Genomic DNA, 19,511 nt, shown 5'->3' with positions numbered 1-19,511 from the left:
TGCTCCAGCTTGCACCCATTACCCCTGGTCCTGTCATCGGACATCAGAGAGCAGAGCCTGGCTCCTTCCTCCTGACACTCGCCCTTTACAAATTTATAAACATTAATGAGGTCACCCCTCAGTCTCCTCTGCTCCAAGCTAAAGAGCCCCAGCTCCCTCAGCCGCTCCTCATAAGGGAGATGCTCCACTCCCTCCATCATCCTTGCGGCCCTGCGCTGGACTCTTTCAAGCAACTCCCTGTCCTTCTTGAACTGAGGGGTCCAGAATTGAACACAATATTTCAAATGCGGTCTCACCAGGGCAGAGTAGAGGGGAAGGAGAACCTCTCTCGGCCTACTAACCACACCCCTTCTCATACACCCCAGGATGCCATTGGCCTTCTTGGCCACAAAGTCGCATTGCTGGCTCATGGTCATCCTGCTGTCCACCAACACCAGCACCCCCACGTCCTTAAAAGAATCTGAAGGAAAGAAGGAAAGAAGGGCTGTCCCCAGTAAACTCCCCAGTTTATAGTGAATGTGACATTGTTGGTATGAATAGTATTAATTGGTCAGCCTGGGGTCACCTCCAGACTATGCACATGTTTATCTGAAGACCTTGAAGACCTTGAGCACTCTGGCAACCTGCATACCGGTATTAGCTGAAACCTATAAAAAAGTTTGTATCAACTTTGTTCACATGAGAGTATTGTAGTCCTTACAGAATTGCAGTTTTCCTCAACAGAAAACAGACTTTAAAATTCTGCCTCACTGAATGAGGACACTCTACCTCTGTCACCTCAATACTCTCACTCCTACCCATTGCTTGTCTCCAGATAAAGTAAAAAGTTTTGCATCTGACCACCTGAATGCACACATGCAAAATGCTCTATCAGGTCTGTTAGATGTAAAGGAAATGATCCTCTCCTCCTGGTATAACCTTTGTACCACCAAGAGATCTGTTTTTTATTTACTGTGTTATGTGGCTCTTCATCAGAAAAAATAAGTTCTTCTGTTTCAGCTGGCATAGTAAAAAGGAACTGCACAAAGAAGGGCTGGTCTGACTCATTCCCTCCCTACCATATTGCTTGTCCAATAGAAGATGAGATTCCACTTGAAGAAGTAAGTTTAATTAAATAAGTATGTGAGAGTTCTGCTGACGTTATAGCATTCCTTTCTATTCCTGAAGACCAGTGGTGAGAGAAACTCAGCGGAAGATGAAACTTCTTACCAAGTATGGAATACAATTTAAATTTTACTTTAGTCACTTATTTTGGAGAAATACTAACGGTTTTTTTTTATTCAGGTGTAACAGTTTAATAAAAATAAAGCCACCTGCAAATTCCATATGATCATGCAGTTCTGTTGAACTTGCTTGCAGATTTAACAGCTAGAGATGTATTGCTAAATGTTCATAAAACATGAATTAAGACATTTCAATAATATATGTCCGCAAGTTGATTTTGTGGCATCACAGCACCAATGCAGCAAATGTGCTGTTGTAACACCAGTATTGCAAACTTAGCAATGTCTAAAGACAAGAAGGGTTTCTGGTCTCTCATCCTGCCTAACATAAAATAGCTAATTCAAAAAGAAAAAAAAAAGTTTCAAAATCTACATCTCTGTAATGCAAGTCAGACTTTGGCATATTTCTTCAGCTAGATTTGCACAATTGGTGATATTTAGAGGTTATATGTGAAGGGAATATATAGTGCTTGATCTCTAATAAGAATACAAACTTATTGTACAGATGTGCTTAACTTCCTGTAACTCTTCTCCAGAGAAAAGAATAACTTTAAGTGATTAGAAATAAACTGCCTAAACTAACTCTAGATCTCTACGCTTCCTCTGTACAGGTTAAACACTGCACTTTTGTCTTTACTTGTACAAGTCAGGTGAATATTATCCTTTTTTGTACACTATAGAGTGAATGAGAAGAACATTTATGCTGTAGCTGATGCATTCCATTCAACTTTCTGGAGAGAGTTTAGTTTATATCATCATGGGGAGATCTCTCTTATCTTCCCACTACTTTTTTGTATTGACTACTGTCACACTGTTTAACTCAAACTTCCTTTCCAGCCTCCAAGCCGCAGTCCCTGCTGCTCTCCATAAATAAACAATTACACTGAAATGCAGCTCTTCTCTTTCTTTCCTTCTTTTAATGCTTCCTTAAATTTCTGGTGTACAAACAATCTTAAGTGAGCCTGTAGATTTTTTTCACAGTAACCCACATTTTACCTCAAGGTAAACTCACTTTATCCACTTAAGTGGTTTATCCACTTAAGGATTTGGTTATTTTCTGTGGTTTTAGTCTTTGATTTGTATGGGAAGGTTGCCAGCTAAGCTCAGCTTCTAGAGGTGTTTATTTCCCTTCATTAACTAAAAAAGAAACAAAATAAGAAGAAACAAGATGGTGTTAACAATTAGACATAGAAGTCCTGTGGCCATGCTCTCACACTTCTCATTTTACTATAGACTCAACTGCTCATACTTAGGCAGCTAATATTTAAGCACCTGAAATAAATTATATAAATACTACCCAATATCAGCCTTGCCATGTCTTAAGTGATACCTAAGGCTCAAAACAAGTATCTGCCCTTCCCCACAGCGAACTGTAGCAATGCACTGCATAGGTGTGTAGATTTTAGGACATAATAATATGTAAATGGGACCCAAGAGACAGACCATGATAGATTGAAGAGAAAGATTTGCAGCCTACATGTTACTCATTCTGTTTTCTGCTTTTATGTGTGATAGTTGAAGTCAGCTTATCCTCACTCAGAGATTATTTCTGATAGAGATGCCATTTAAATTGAAATGGATTTTGATTGACATTTCTGACTGAGTAACTATTGAGTTTGGAAGCAAGAAAACAGAGGGAAAAAGCAACTCCTGAGAAAAAAATATTTAAATCACAACTCAGTAAAAATGGAAAGGAAGAATAGATGTCAAAATTGTAAGCAAGAGAGTAGAGTGAAGAAAAGTGGAGAAACATCAGGAAAGGTTGACAGAATTCTGTATTCATCAGATAGTTAGGTTCAAGGAGGATTTTCCTAATATTGCTGGGGAGAAAACACAGTCTAAAATGCAGTGCTTATAAAAATACAGAAGAGCTTTTACAATACCTTCATGGAAGACTGGTTTGTTTTTTTATGGTTTTATGAATAACATTGAAGCCATCCTGATCAGTACAGGTTACCTTCTCAGACTGGGCTGTACCCAGGAAGCTATGGCACGGGTCTGCACAAAAAGACCATAATGAGTGATTTCAGTTGAATTTTACTGTGGGATTAAAAGAGGGGAAAAAAGGCAGTCAGGGATGTGAACAGATTGGAAGCACCAAACAAAGCAAAACTGCCAGAATCAGTAAAACAGCTGTCATTAGGCTGCATGTTATGTGACAAATAATTCTCTTCTTTTATAGCAATCCTACTTTTCTACTATAAAGATAATCTACACTGTAGGACACAGTGTATCTATCACCTCACTCATTATTGCCGTGACAGTTCTTATTGCTTTCAGGTATGTAAACTTATCCTCTACACTCAATTCTTTTAATAGTTCTTAGTATCTTAGTCTGTATCAGACAACATTAGACATAACAAAATAATAGAGAGAGAAATTCAGAAGAATAAAAATAAAGAATTTAGGCCATATTTGTCTAATAATATTAAATTGAGGCTAGAAATGAAAAGTAACCAGAAAGAACAAGACATAAGAAGAATGCGAACTGGGAAAAAAACCCCTGGTTGTCTATTGGCAAAAGTCAGTAACTCACTTGGATCCTGAATAGCCAGTACATAAATTTGCCTGTCTTAGCCTGAATGAGGATATTGTTCTATAAACTATGTATGCTTGCCTTTTATGGCTTCACTGAATTTTATATTAATAAGATTATGCACAAAGAACTCTATTCTGAATCTATATTCTTGCGGCTCTATATACATTATTATTGAAACATTTACAATTAAAGATGTGTTTTAAAAGATAGACTCTGAATTTGGCTACGTTTGCTAAGATTTATTTCCTACTGAACTATCCAGCTATTAGGCATTTTCAGGTATAATTTAGAATATCTAAAGTAAAACCGATTGTTTATTTTCTTATTTAATATAGAATTGATGTTTGCTGCCATGTAGGACTTATTTTATTAATCTTTGTTTATTTCTTGTATTTGTGTAGGAGAAAAAAAAAGAGTTTTATTATTATGCTGTGAGAACCAGGTTTCTCTGGGAAAAGTTTCTTGACCTCTGTTGGTCCCTAGCTCATGTCTGGAAGCCAACAGATATGTTTATTGACATCCACTCTGACCTCAGGAAAACAAACCAGCCTAAATAAGGGGAAAGAAAGAAACAATGGACATACAGAGAGTTAGCAATAGGGAGGAAAAAGCTATAGTTAACAATGGGGTTGGCATTTGAGTTGAGTAATAAAATTCTGAACACTCCAAGTGAGCTTTGAGATTAGGTGACCCTGAGATTACTGGATCTGGATGGAATTCGGCTTTTAGTGGGATTCTTCGCTTATTAGCTAAAAACTTCCGCTCCAAATGAAAACTTATAAAGTCAAAGATGTATAAATCCTCCAAAAGTCTGTGTTTAATGACAAAAATCAGTCTGAATTAACTGAGAATTTAAAGTAGATGTGCCAGATGTTTTTAAAGCTCTTATCTATGTACATTTAATTCATAAGAGTAAGCTTAGTAAACTAATGAAGAATTTTTTAATTCTGGATAAGGTTGTCTATACAGGGTTTTAATGTAATTTAACTCACCCGTGGCATAGGATATAGTGATTTTTCATACAATAATTTTAGGTAATTACCCTGTTCATTGAGAAAACTGTCTAGTTAATCCAGGATATCTTTGGATGCTTTTTCCTGGGAGTGGTTTAGCCATATTCAGAACTGTAACAGTAAGCATCGTTCCTCAAATACAGGTTACTCTTGGCCTAGAAATAATGACAACCGAAAGCCGGGCTCAAGTATACTGAACACAAACTGAAACAGAGAATCCTGGAATTTGGCAGACCAGAAACATCACTAAGGAAGGAGATTAACATGTAGACTGTGCATGAACTGCTTTACATGAGGAAGGTTTGAATCTCTGCCTGCCTGCAGAGCAAACTCGGTGGATAAAACTCTTCTTTCTATAAGTATCTGGAAGAACTTGAAATGAAACACAGACTTATTGCATATTTGAATTACTGCCAGCAAAATTCAGTTAATTACCTCAGAATTACCTTCTTTTTTTCTTCCAGGAGGCTTCGATGTCCCAGAAATTATATCCATGTGCAGCTCTTTTTTACTTTTATCTTAAAAGCTATTGCCGTTTTCATAAAGGATGCTGTCCTTTTCCAAGCAGAAGACATTGATCATTGCAGCTTCTCTACAGTAAGCCCATGAAAAGCGGGATATCATGGTTCTTGATGTTTTTGCACGCCATCTAGATACAGTTTCACTTTTCATTGCTGTTTTTTACTACTTATTTTTTTCCCCCTTTCTAAGCTTGTAGTGAAAATTACCTAATTCTTCTATTCAGTGTGTTTTATCTCCATAAGCGCCCTTCTATGTTCTGAATGCATCAACTTGTAATCCTGTAGTACCAGATACATTCTTTGCCATAACAGATAGTTTTTGTCATAGAAAACAAAGTATCTTTACACTGCTACACTTCTGTCGTCTGAAGCCTAAAACCGAAGATCTCATAGTACCTCGTAACACTTTTAAAATATGTTTCTTCTGGAAAAGTTTGTTTTCATTTTCTGACTGGAAGCTCTGAATTGTAAACTACAAGACACACTAGATACTCAGGCAATCAACTTAGCAAGCACATGTATCCACGAGTAATCTCTAAACTGTAACTTTCCCATTCCCTAGACTGAATGCAAGATCTCAGTTGTTTTCTGTCACTACTTCATGATGACCAACTTCATGTGGCTGCTGGTAGAGGCTCTTTACCTGAACTGCCTTCTACTCTCATCCCTTTCTCATGGAAGAAAATATTTTTGGTGGCTTGTTCTCTTTGGCTGGGGTAAGTAAGGCTTTTATATGGAATTAATAAATAGCAAGATGTTACAAAAGACTTTCTCCATCCTATTAAAAATATTAGATATGAAATCTAGTCAGCCTAATTGAAATGCTCAACATGGACGTTGCTTTGATTTTACTTTTATTTGAGTACTAGTGAGGATCAATCTAGCTTTTTATAAGTATGGCATTATAGTCCCTATACAAAATCCAAAAATTAAGCACACTTGAGAATCCACAGAGAGATATCCAGTCCAGTTAACCTTCTTTTTCCCACTAAAACCACAGACATCTCTAAGAAGCTACCCCAAGCACCTAAGTTAGGTGTATCTGGCTTTGTCCATGCCATATATAGTTACATAGTCTTCTTCTGAGAATGGGTCCATCTGGAGGCATGGTAGGCATTTTTGTAGTGCTCATATTGCCCATCTTTTGCATTGGGCAATTGTGTTTACAAAGCAATTGCCTAGGAGCTCTGTCCACTAAATAACAGTGCAGGTATGAGACAGCAGGATCCCCAGTCATTTTTGTTGTACTCTAAAATAAACCTAATTCTTCACACCTTTGTGGTCACTTAATTTCTATTAAGTGGATGCCAATATAAAACTGCTGTGTAAAAGAAAAAGCTGAGAACTCCTATATGGCAGATGAGTTCACATGCCTGGGGGAATTTTTGGTCAGTTCAGGGATGCAATCCATGCATGTTGCTACCAAAAGGTAAAGTAGACCTGACAACTAAGCAAAGTAAATCACTTGTTGTGTTTTAGGGAGATTTCAATTGCCTTTTCTGGAAGGTTTAATGTACACTGCACCACATTTGGTGTTTGCAATGTGCTAATATCACTATTATTTTAAGATTTAGTAAATGTTATAATAGATCTTATTATTAACATTGTTATTAATAAGCACACTTATTACAGAAATCTGGGATTTATTGTGTTATCTGAATACAGATCCCTCTCCGGGGTAGATCCCACAGGTGAATTGTTTTCATGTTAGTAAAAGGCTGCAAGGTCAGATCTCAGGGGCAGAACTATATAATGTGCAAAGTATGTCCCTTTATATCTTCAAAGTGATGCATGGTCACCAAAATGTCAACGCCATAACTTGTTTCATTCCTTCATGGGTAATAGGAGATTTCTTTTTAGGTCTATACTATGAGTCTAAAGTCCTATTACACGAACAGGCCACAGAAGGTAATTCCAGTTTTGAAAATGAATTATCTTTATCATCATAGCAGAGTTGCAGTGGAAAGTATTTGGACTAATTGATGAAATTCAACAACTACAGTTTTTGTTTCACTGTCTAACAGGTTTTCCAACACTTTTCACCCTTATATGGATATTAGCAAAATTCTACTTTGAAGACACAGCGTAAGTTATTGACTCCTACATCAGTCTAGATTCCTGAGTTATATTTTTAAAATAGTGATGAAACTTATGTAATTTCAATTACATGGGAAGATAGTATCAGTATATTGCCTATCTTTCCCTGCAATACCAAGTAGATTAGTGCCTGTGGTGGAGTTCTGCATTTCCATTTCACTACGGACATACTGAATGGGGATTGCAATCTCCATCAGAGTATATGACGGCGATGATATTGTAGTAGTACAGGGGATCCTTCTAGGAACCTGAAATATTTATTTGTGCTGCAAGAAAAAAGTGATTCTAATCAAATAAACAGAGTAAGAAACCAAAATTTTAGGAGGTTCTGATGCAAGTTACATTTTGTTATTTATGAAGCCTGGAAAAAAAGAAAAAAGAAAAAAAGAAAAAAGCTGTATCTTTTTATCAGTCATCGCATCATCTGTTTAAGTCCTTTGTCACAGTTGTTGCATCCATAGCTGTTGCTTAATACATCAAGAGTACTATTTCTTTTTGAAATAGTAAGATAATCTGTAAAGAGTATGTCCTGTTAAAAACAGAATGTAAATATTTGGATACTTGCACTGTACCTGCACTTCCACAAAAATATCTCTCTTCAGATTTTCGCTGACACTGCTAGGTGGTGTCTTAATTGTAGTGAATACATACACAACTTTTCTAAACTTACTGTTAATTTCTCAGATGCTGGGATATTAATCAAGGCTCTCCATACTGGTGGCTAATCAAAGGACCTATTATAATATCTGTTGGGGTAGGTACTTCTAAAGTTATCAACGTTAATTAGAAGAAAAATTACTTTTAAGTTAAAATCTGGTTGTTGTTTGCTGAAAGGTTGTTTGAAATAAGGAAGAGGAATGGTAGAATTTCTGCTTTAAACTTGTCTGTGTCCAAAGCAAACTACCCCTATATACTTCAAAGAAATTAAAAGTTCCATAGAATTGTCAGTTTGGTTGAAATTAATGGCAGGTAAGAGCTTAAGCCATCCTTACAATATTTGAAAACACACACACACACACACACACACACACACACACACACACACGTACATAAGTTTTAGCCAGAATAATCCATACATTCTAATGCAAATTTTCAAGGGCAATAGGTTTCTGTTCATAGGTGATAACAATGATAATATCTCTTGAGCCTGACATTTAATGAACAAACTGATAGGCTTTAAATGGTTATTCTGTATGATTACTCCCACATGTCATTAAACTGAAGCAATGTTTGAGAAAGCAGCTAATGAATGGCTTTAAGTCCATCTATTAAAATCTTAATTTAATTGGAGGACAAATGCATACAAAAAAAGCATATAAAGGCAAACAATGTGAATGGAAAATCTCAAGTTGATTCTGGTCATGGTTTTCATGTTTCAATAAAATATCAGATTTCCTTCTACATCCATTATTTTTCCCACTACTGGTGCTCATCTGAAATCCACATTTGAAGTCAAGAGAAACAGAGGATTGCAGTGATGATTTTTTTCTGCTGGAATGTACTTAATGTATCACTGCTGGATAAAACAGATTGGAGTTTATGGTAAAATGTGGCTATTCTTAGGGAAAATTAAGTATTCGGCTTCACCTAAAGAAGAGCTGTTGTATATAGACACACTCAAAAAAGAGTGCAATATATTGATGTACTTGAATTCTGGCAACAGGAATGAAATTAATAATCTTACATTGGTCTCATTGAAACTGTACCAATTACACAACAATTGAATTTAACAAAACAGACTTGCATTGCAAAGTTTTCCATTAGCAAGTAACATTTTTTCTTTCTTCTAATATTATGAACAGGTCAATTTTGTCCTATTTATCAACATCATCAGAATTTTGCTGAAGAAACTAGACCCTAGACAAATCAACTTCAATAACTCTTCTCAGTACAGGTAGTGTATTGAATAATTTTGAAAAAATCAATTATTTTAATAATAAAAACTTATATTATTTTTTCTAAACAGAGAAGCACTTTTCCAGTATCACAGACAAGCTCAGTTTTGCTGGCATTAAACTTTAGAGATTCCCAACCTTATCTCATTCCCAAGGAAACTAGTCAAAGGATGAGACTCATCTCACCTAATACTGGTCATCTCAACAAGATGTATTCAGATCAGTTCAAATATCTACCTTCCAACTAAAATCAATGGGGCTACTGGGAAACCATTCACTGAATCCACATTAAATCTCTGAGTTAGGGCAGGATAAATTACCCTCTATAGGTGCTTTTTCCTTTACTTGGACTATACAAGGAGCCTGCATATTACTTCCTCTGTATATACTTACAAATAAATGTCAAATTTTCAGTGACTCCGATGGGGCAAAATATGTTCTACTCCTTTGTGTTTTCCTGAACTGCAATCTCAGTCAGAAAAACAGAATGTCAAAATACCATAAGAAAAGCCATGAACATGGTATTGCCAATAAGGCACTAAGCATCAGAAATCTATTTCCAGCTAGTTTCTCAGTATGCTTTCTGCCCAGTACTGCAGTCCCAAGAGATATAAACTTCACATGTAGATATTTAGATCCTCTTTTTAACTTCTGTTTGTTACTGTTACATATTGCATGCATTAGTCTTTACTCAGGAAAATAATATTACCTTATATGTCCTTATCGTGTCCTGTGCTAGACGACTCTCAAGGTCAACTCTGCTTCTAATTCCATTATTTGGAACCCATTATATTGTCTTCAACTTTCTTCCGGAATATACCAGCCTGGGGCTTCGGCTTTACTTAGAGCTCTGCATTGGATCTTTTCAGGTAAAATGACCACAGAGGCTTCAGTTCCTTCTTAGTGGATTTTCTAATTGGATCTAGTGTCCACATGGCAACTGTTATTGCGCAAATTATCATTGTATTCTGAAGCAAGTATCTCCTCACAGAGTTCATGGTTCTTTGCTGAGTTACACTATCTGAAGATGTGACCTACATCCTATTTGGCTGTAGGCTAGGCTGTATATTTGCAAATTTTGCAAATACAAGACCAGGTCTTGTAGATGTGTAATTGGACAGCGGATCAAAGTCACTCATGGAAAACCTTCTTTGCTACCAGCGGTAATCCAAGTACCTTCCCTGACAAGATCAATCTGCTTTGGGCTGATGTTATCCAGAATTTATCCAGGAATTTGTTTATTTATCCAGGAACTATCAAGAGCAATCAAAGCTGTAGGTCCTTCCACCTTTCAAATTCTTTGGAAAACAAATAAATAGGTAAGAACATATACACAGAACAGTGACTGATGCACATATCAGCCTCACACAGACTACTGCCCTGAAAAATGCTACACACTTTCACCTCCTGCGTAGGCAAAATGTTTTGTGTACTTTCAATGATGCCAACTGCTCTGAATTGACACATAAAGTAAGGACAGCTTGAGGAGTTTGAGGCCAACTAGAACAGTTACTGGGGCTCTTTCGGTGTACCCTCCAGATGGCTTTACTACTTGATTTATGACCAAGGCACTCAGCACTCAGCTCCCCTTTTCTTTCCTCCCTTTCCCTGTGCTGTGCCTCACAGTTTACAAGCAGCAGCTGTAGGCAATCCTACCCACCTGCACAGGGGAGCATATCTCACTCTGATTGGTTTCATAGCATCATTTGTCAGTGAGCATCACCAAAACTCCAGCAGTTGTGTTGGTTTAGTCCTCTTGAGGATTTAATCCATTCCGTCAATCCTGTCCAGTGCACACTGGACACCTCAGTCCTGACCCTCCGTACCTGGAGCTGGCCTTCATTGAGTTAATTAACAATGTAAGAAATAAGTGAACCGGATAGAAGGGTGAGGGTTTTAGCTGGAAACTGATCACATAGGTCCATTGGTCTCCTAGGATTTTCCAGGGTTTATCTCAGTTCAGAACCTTAACAAAAGTATTCAATAGTCCAGAATTTGTTCTTATCTGATTTACTGCAAAGACACACAAGTTGACTGGAAAGCTGATAGAGCTCCATACATGGATCTTCTTATGAAATCTATGTTTCCTTACTGGTTTACACAGTGTAAAGAATTAGCTCACAGTGTGTTTGGCTATTGAACAGATCATGCTTTTGTAAGTGTAACATGGGAGAACTTCAATTGCCATATCATCTGTTCTTGTGAATTCATACTGCTTTACTGCCTGGTGAAATACCATTAACTAGTTTAACGAGATAATCTGGCTGATCCATTTTATTGAAGATACATATAGAATTTTTCAATTTATAAAAGTCCTCCAGCCTATAGTGACACTCATCAATTCATATACACAGCACTATCATGAAGTCAGACAGTACAAGTGGCTTTTTCAAACCGTGCTAACACTCCACCTTTTCTTTTTTGGTGTTTTTCAGGGGTTTATTGTAGCAGTTCTCTACTGTTTCCTGAACCAAGAGGTAAGGAAAGTATATCCTTTACAATATTGATTTCATTGGCAGATATATAGAGTTAATAATCAGTGTCCTACAAACAAAAATACAATCTTTTAGTTTCTTAGGATTGTCTTGTTTACATGGGAATCAATGAAGTTCAATTTCGTTTCAATTATCTTCATGGGAATGAAGCCATCTAGTGGAGAAAGAAAATTTTACTACTTTGCTATTCCATCAAACATTTTTTATCCTATCTACATATTTTTGTGCTATAGCAGGCCTTGGAAAACTTCAAAGTACAAGCTGCTGCAGTGATGCAAAGTGATCTTCATTTACTAAAGGTCTATGAATAAATTGGAAAGAGTTCAAATTAATACTGGTTGCCCAATACTGAAATATTATTTTTTAGTATTTTTAATACAGTTATAAAGCTTCCCAGTATTTCTTCATGTTGATAAATATGGGTTTTTTTCACTTAGAGCATGTCAGAATTTTACTGCTGATTGGACAGTAATCATTCTGTTATAGGGAACTTTATAGTTCATCATCTGTATTTTAGAATGGGTTGAAACCCTGAAATTGCACTATGCTTTCTGAGTACAGGGTAGACGAGATGGCTATTTCACAGTATGGCTGGGATTTGGTTTCATACTACACTAGCAATCTACTGTTTTCTACCTGCAGTTCCTAAAAAGGAGTCGTCTCCTGATTCATGTGTACCACCATACAGGGCAGTCCGTACAGTGTCAAATTGTGTTTAGGGAGTGAATTCTGCCCCTAACCATCACAGTCAGTGAAATATCTAAATGACCAAGTACAGTTGTCTGTGTTAGAGACAGCTGACCCACTTGAGACTCCCTGGGCTATATTGACTGTATATCCATTTTCCAAGTTTAAAGCCTAGGGTGGATTGAGCTTTAAAACTGTATTTAATTATCTACATATACCATGGTGTGCACTCAGTTTTTTAAGAAATTTCTGAAATATTAAAACAAATATCTTCAAATACATTAGCACTTCTTATCCTCTTTGTTGAGTTTATTGCTATGTATTTTTTATTATTCTAATGATGCTCGTGTTCAGTTGACAATCCTTTTCACTAGTGTATTAATAATCCTTATCTCTTCTGATGGTAGATTATAGCTCTACATTCAGACTGCCATCCCAGGCATAGAGGACTTCAATTTAGAAATTTCCTTCCTATTAAACATCCAGGAAGGCACATTTCTTATGAGAATCAGATGTGAAAGCAGGCTTTAGTGTCTGGTCTGGACCCACCTTTCATTTCTGTGAACATGCCAATGCATGGCATACGTATTTGTCAACAAGAGAAAGCAAATGTCTTCTGATTGCTGATGGCTTTTCACTTACCACCATGAATAGCAAAGTAATATTATTTCTCAGGCAAAACCTGCTGAGTGTTGATTAAGAAACTTGCTGTAGATTATATGGTACTAGAAACAGATGGAAACAAGGTGTCATTCCTTAGCAACTGAGTAAGAGCGAGCAATGTGGAGAGAATGTGCTCAATTGTGTAGGCAACGTTTGTGAGACCATTACTGGAATAAATTTTCAAAGGAAAATTAAAAAAAAAAGAGAGAAGATATAAAAATATCAGAAAATATTCTACTGATGGACAAAATCTTTTACAGTGCTGAAGTTAGAGACCTCAAGTCCTTTCCTTTCTCAGAAGATTGAGGTGACCTGATTATGCATAAAGATATTAAAACATAACGACTTAGATGGGAGAAAGTTACTTAATGCTGATAGACTTTTTGGTTTAGCAGGAAAGGGAAGGTGGACTCAGGACCACCAGGTAGAAACTGGTTAAAAAAAATGGAAGTTATAAATGGAAGTGGGACTATTTTTGTTTATTTAACTGTGTGACAGCTCCAATAATAAGCTTTGATTGTTTTGCCCATGGGGCCCGTTAAGTAGGAACACAAGACTGGGTAAACTTACATAAAGTATCTCCTTACTTCTTGAAAGGAAGAATGGGGTTCATTTTCCATTTTCAATATCTTAGGCCAACTCTGAGCTAGCCACTCTAATTTTATTCATCAGTGCAAAGGTATGGACATGCTGAGACAGCCCAGATGGAAACATTCTGTTGAGGATCCTACTTTTCTCTATTAGCTTGGAAGGGAGAGCTGAAGAACTAATTTGAGCTGAGGTATCTAAATTTTACCCTTCTCTAGCTGCTATTTCTTTCTTTCCTCTTTCTCACTGTTCCCAAGCAGCATTTGACCACAAAATAGCATTTTCCTTTCCTTTTGAGGTGCAAACGGAAATTGGCCGTAGGTGGCACGGTAAAAGATATGGACTTATGCCAGCGTGGAGGAGGACGAGATGGACTGTGCCATCTAGTTCTGGAGTGAAAATGACCACATCTGTGTGCTAAAGATGGCCTCAGGATCTGGAGTAATCACGTATAAAAGACTGCTTAGAAAAACCAACCAACAAATAAACCAAAAACCCCACCAAATTTAATGTTTGAAGTTTATACTGAGCAAATTGGAGGAGGATCCACTTCTACTGTGATTCTGTCCACTGGTCGTCTTTTGCAGGACAAGTATTGCAGTGACAGATTAAAGACCGACTGGCCTTCTAAACACAAAATAACCCTCTCATCAATACACTATGCATCACAGCAAACACAAAGATCACCTCTTCTTGGTTTATTACCTGTACACATTCACTGATTAACCATACAGCATAATGTGTCTAGGGAGTGGACACCAGTAGTACCCTTCATTGACACCACAGATGACCAGCTCAGGAAATTGGAATTTGATCCTCATGCAATTGGAGCTGATCAACCAGCTTGTTCAACCTTTGCTACTTGTTTTGATTCATTAGACACACAAATAAGAAGTCAGATGTGTGGTTAAACTTCAACACAATGACTAAAAAGCCCTCTTATATTGTCTTTTTGTATTGTCTCTTCAGAAGCAAAAAGCTTCAAAGTTCACAATAAAATTCAATACACTTTCATATGCTGATGTTATTTCAGTAGCTACAGGTTAGAAAATTACTGATAGCCAAGTAGGAGAAAGAGGAGGTGTTGGGAAGGACAAGGCTGTATGAAATAATCATTAAGGAATAACTGCTCTTTGCAAGTAAGTTAAAAAGAAAAGCAAACCTTTGCACAGAGAGAGAATGAGACCTACAGGATACCGACTAGGAGACTGTTAGGAATACTGCTAAGTATTTTCTTATGTGTGACTATTTTTGCTCTCCAATGTTGTAAAACATTCAGAAGCTTGAAAATAAACTTGCATTCTCAGTGTTTGTACTTGAAGAGCTTTGTCTGGTTGGTTTATTTGGTTTTATTTCTACTTCTAATGTGAAGAAATGGGATGTTACGTCATCCAGATTTTATGTAAAAGCTAACTGTCAAGGAGGTGTCTTCCTCTTGCAATTAAAAAAAAGGGATTTTACTTCCGTCTGTGAAAAACACAGCAATGGCTTAATTCAGATCTGAGGGTAGGAGAAGAGTCTGAGGGAGCAGTGTGAGGGGAAGGTCACAAACTGGAACACAGCGAGTTCAACTTACACGTAATGAAAAACGTCTTTACTGTGAGAGTACCAGGGCATTGGACCAGGCTGTCCAGGGGGATTGTGGAGTCTTCTTCTCTGGAGACATACAAAACCCTCCTGGACATGTTCCTGTGTGACTTAGTCTAGGTGATCCTGCTCTGGCAGGGGTTGGACTGGATGATCTTCAGAGGTCCCTTCCAACCCCTGCCATTCTGTGTAGCTGTGATTTCCACCTCTGTAGTGACTCTTTGGAACACATATTGCAATGTGGGGTCCAAGATATTTTTTATATTGGTTTCTTTCCTGTATCCGAAAGGATTCAAGGTGAGCTGAATGAATTCAAGGTGAGCTCATTGAATGACTGGGGATCTGTTGAAAGTAAGCAATGTGGGGTCCAAGATATTTTTTATATTGGTTTCTTTCCTGTATCCGAAAGGATTCAAGGTGAGCTGGATGGAAGCAGGTGTTGAATGACTGGGGATCTGCTGAAAGTAAGAGACTAGCAGAGAGATGATGCATGGCTTTCAGTGTCATATAGCATCTGGCTATTGTAAAAAAGTGGCATAGCATGTAAGCACAAGTGTCAACAGAGTTGGATGAATCTTCTTTCCTGGAGATGAATGTTTTTATGCCTCCAAAATATCATGGTCTCTATCAGCTAGAACAGAATCCAGCACAATAACTCATCTAAGACATATAAACTTTACCCATCTCATACTCAGATAGAAAATTTCCTACAGACGCTGCATTTTTGCTATTGTACAATTAACTGTGAAGTGACAAATTTACTCTGAAGACGACCATGCTTTGTAATTGGAAGATAAAAGAAGAGATGATTAAAAAACCCAAATAAAAGTCTTTCTTCTGCTGAACAGATCAACCATTGTCTGGCTCAGATGATTTCTGAGTGTGTCATATTAAGACTCCTGTAAGTCTTGACTGTATCAAATGAATTTTCTGTCTTGTAATTAAGACCTACTATTCTGAAATGGTGTTACCGTGATGACTTTGATATTAAATGGACATGGTACTAACAGATGTGAAGGCATGTGAATACATGGACTTTGCAGAGCTCTTGATCTCTGCCTTTATGGAAGTCTGCTTTAAGGGCTTGCCCTAAAATCCCTCTAAATGAAGAATACCAGCAGATTGACCAAATAATTTCCTTTGGCTTTGTATCACATATAATAAGGACAATTATTTGTCTACATTACAGTAGCTGTGGCACCCATTTTCACCTGAATAGGGCCATCAAGCACTAGGTCTTGGTCCTTTTCTGGTCATCTCAGCATTTTCTAAAGTGAACAGAGGCAGGAATCTTCAGAGACCATTTCATTCCTTCCTGAAATAAACAGCTACTGTAGTGGGAATACTTTCTGTGGGATAGCTGAAATCAGAAACAAAAGTGTCTAAAATCAGAAGCCATGAGTCTATTTAGTTAGAATAATAGTATCAGTTATGACTAGCCATGACATGGATGTTAAAGTTACATTACGTTTTTAGCAAACTGAATCTTGAATATTAAGTGCTAAGAAGAATTAAAAAACTTAAGCAACTCAGTTTTTCAGGAAGGGAATTGCATTTAATTTAGATATTTTTTACCGAGCTTAACACTAGCTTAGGAACACGTGCATGCTTATCACTTAAGATTATGTTTCTGCAAGTTCTTGTCTGTCACATGCAAAGTTTGATAAAACAAGTAAGGAAAGTGTGAGTAGCAGAAACTCCTTAACCTTTGAAGAATAAATTTTGCGAAGTATTATTTACTTTCACTTGGAGGAGGGCCAGAGCAATGGAAAATTGACCTGAAGACAGCGAACCATTCCCAGGCTGTGCAAATTGCTGCAGGGTTTACACAGCAAAGAATAAAGACAGGATTAAAACAGAGTTTCCAGGTGTGACGGCTGAGCTGATCTCACTGCAGGCTGCAGAGGAAAAAACAAGATCAGCAGTTTTAGGTGCAACTGTCAGGTTTCTGCCACCTTAGGTGCAACTTAAGTCACTTGGAATTAGATTTTATGTTGTATCACAACCACTGTGATGACTCTGATTAACTTTTTTCCTTCTACCTTGAAAGACACCTGGCAGACTCCTAAAATTAAGTAATAATTTTGACAGTATGGCATCACTAAAGACCCTATCTTCCATTTATATTTTTCCGTGGAAATCTCACTGTAGAGTATTTCATTAGTTTCTTCTACATTACACTTTCAGGTAGCATTTTCTCTTAGGATCTTGTCCCTCACTTTTGTCCTCAATTTTTTATCTTTTCAGTGTCAGGCATTCACCCTTTTATACTGTTTTTTCTGACTAGCTTAGTGCCTTACGTTGCTTCCCCATGCATTATAACGATTAATAACTTCAATGACAATCAATAGCAATGGCAAAGTCTCTACTACTAACAGTATATATTTTATATTCTATATCAATAAAATTAAAATAGACAATATATTTTATGTTTTATATTAATTAAATTAAATGGTGCATCATATAATGACTAACAGTGAACATTCTTGGTTCTTCGGTCTTTATCTAACATCAAGACAAGGCTACTGTTATTGGTTTTACACCATGAAATAATTTCAGATTTGAGTGAAACAAGGGCAGCTTTTCAGTGTTTTGCTTCATTTGAATTATGAATCAAGTTGCAATACAGCAAATACTTGGTACCTCTACCAAGGGATGTCTTACAGTGACAATGACGTTGACCTTATTGTAGGTACTGTAAAGAAGCAAAAACATAAAAATACCAGAAGTGGCACAAAGTGTTTAGTGAGCTTTAGATTGATTTTTCTAATTAAAAAAATCTACTTGCAAAATTGGTTATTTGAACCAATTTGTACCTGAAATCCTTCCATGTATTAAGATCCCACATCTTCTGTGTCGCCTGTATGTATCTGCAGGAAAAGGCAGACGTCCTCGTCTATCTATAATAGATTGGGAACAATCGTGAAACATCTTTTTATTATACTGGTACAGTTCCCTGATGATCAGGGAGAGGTCTGGAAATTGAAACAGATCAGACACACATAATCTACAGCAGCTTTGATTGCAAGAGCGACAATTACAACTATACAATCACTGTCAAGCTTAAATTATGCTCTTATATTATCATATTAAGTTATTAATATAGTATCCTTAAGGTGAATGTCTTGCAATTATCCATAAAGAATAAAGCTTTTAATCAGATGTTGCCTACTTCATAATATGTCAGAATGCTGGTGAGGTTTTTGGTTAGTGAAAATGATTTTATAACATATTATGAAAATCTTATAATGAAAGAGCTTAAAAAGTGAATTGCAGCTTGTATGAATATTTCATTACTTTTTTTGCTTGCAGAACATCAACGTTGTTTAGTTGCAAATAAAAATACATAATTTTCACATTTCATGTCATAATATTAAATCACTGGAAATGTTTATTTCTACTATATTTTCATTCAGATGCTATCAATGTTTAATATACACTAATATTTTACAATATGATAAAAGAAAGTGAAAATATTATTTTAAATCTTATGTAGCAATAAGATTTTCCTGTCATTTGGTATGACTGAACAAAACTGCTGTATCAAAGGGGACAATAAATACCTTTCTTGAAGCGACAGGAGCACATACAAGAAATCCTTAATATGGTGTGCACACAAATGTCTGCAATAAATCTGTATTTCTTTATTTCCCTTATTACACTGTCTTCACTTGAGAGACCATCTGTACCACAGTCAGTCATGTGCAGAGCTGTCTAGATGACGATGACATTCTTTGCTCCAGGCTTTGCTTATACAGTGCTTTCTTCTGGCCAATCCACTTCCAAACTGGAGGGCTATAGGTATCCATTTCCTTTTCCCAATTTCAACTCAAGTCAGATTGATTTCTCACCACTTTTTGCATGTTTAAAATATTATAATTTATTTTTCTTGTAATAGTTATCTGTTACAACACAGATGGAAAATATTCACTGAGCCAAATTTCATCTTGAAATCTGCTAGAGAAGTGTTAGGGAGGTAGGAAGAAGCACCCTGAAGTGAATCCTTTCTTTCTCCAATAACAATGGATAAAGCAGAATGACTAAGCTGGATTCCCCATGATCAGGACAAACAGCTAGATTCACACCATTAAATTAGGAATGGGCTTCACCTCTAGGTGTTGTAGCTAAGCCAAGGTTAGGGAATGAGCAGACGGTGAGGTAGTGCCTCTCCCTTACTCTGCTGTCGTGGTTTAGGGCTGGGCC

The 19,511-nt window shown here is 36.8% G+C and overlaps 1 protein-coding gene across 1 annotated transcript; it reads left to right on the top strand.

Annotated features, from left to right (window-relative positions):
* Positions 1–933: 933 nt before the first annotated feature.
* Positions 934–14,142, top strand: GHRHR (growth hormone releasing hormone receptor; the record flags this gene model as incomplete). Its single annotated transcript, XM_010186349.1, has 10 exons — positions 934–1,100; positions 3,406–3,503; positions 5,240–5,372; positions 5,859–6,012; positions 7,321–7,381; positions 8,078–8,147; positions 9,196–9,287; positions 10,028–10,157; positions 11,724–11,765; positions 14,020–14,142. Coding segments are annotated over 10 exons (1,070 nt in total), but the record flags the coding sequence as incomplete, so codon positions are not given.
* Positions 14,143–19,511: the final 5,369 nt, after the last annotated feature.

This window comes from Mesitornis unicolor, unplaced genomic scaffold (assembly GCF_000695765.1).
Source record: "Mesitornis unicolor isolate BGI_N332 unplaced genomic scaffold, ASM69576v1 scaffold8546, whole genome shotgun sequence".
In the NCBI taxonomy this organism is placed as follows: Eukaryota; Metazoa; Chordata; class Aves; order Mesitornithiformes; family Mesitornithidae; genus Mesitornis; species Mesitornis unicolor.
This window is presented reverse-complemented; position numbering and strand designations above follow the sequence as displayed.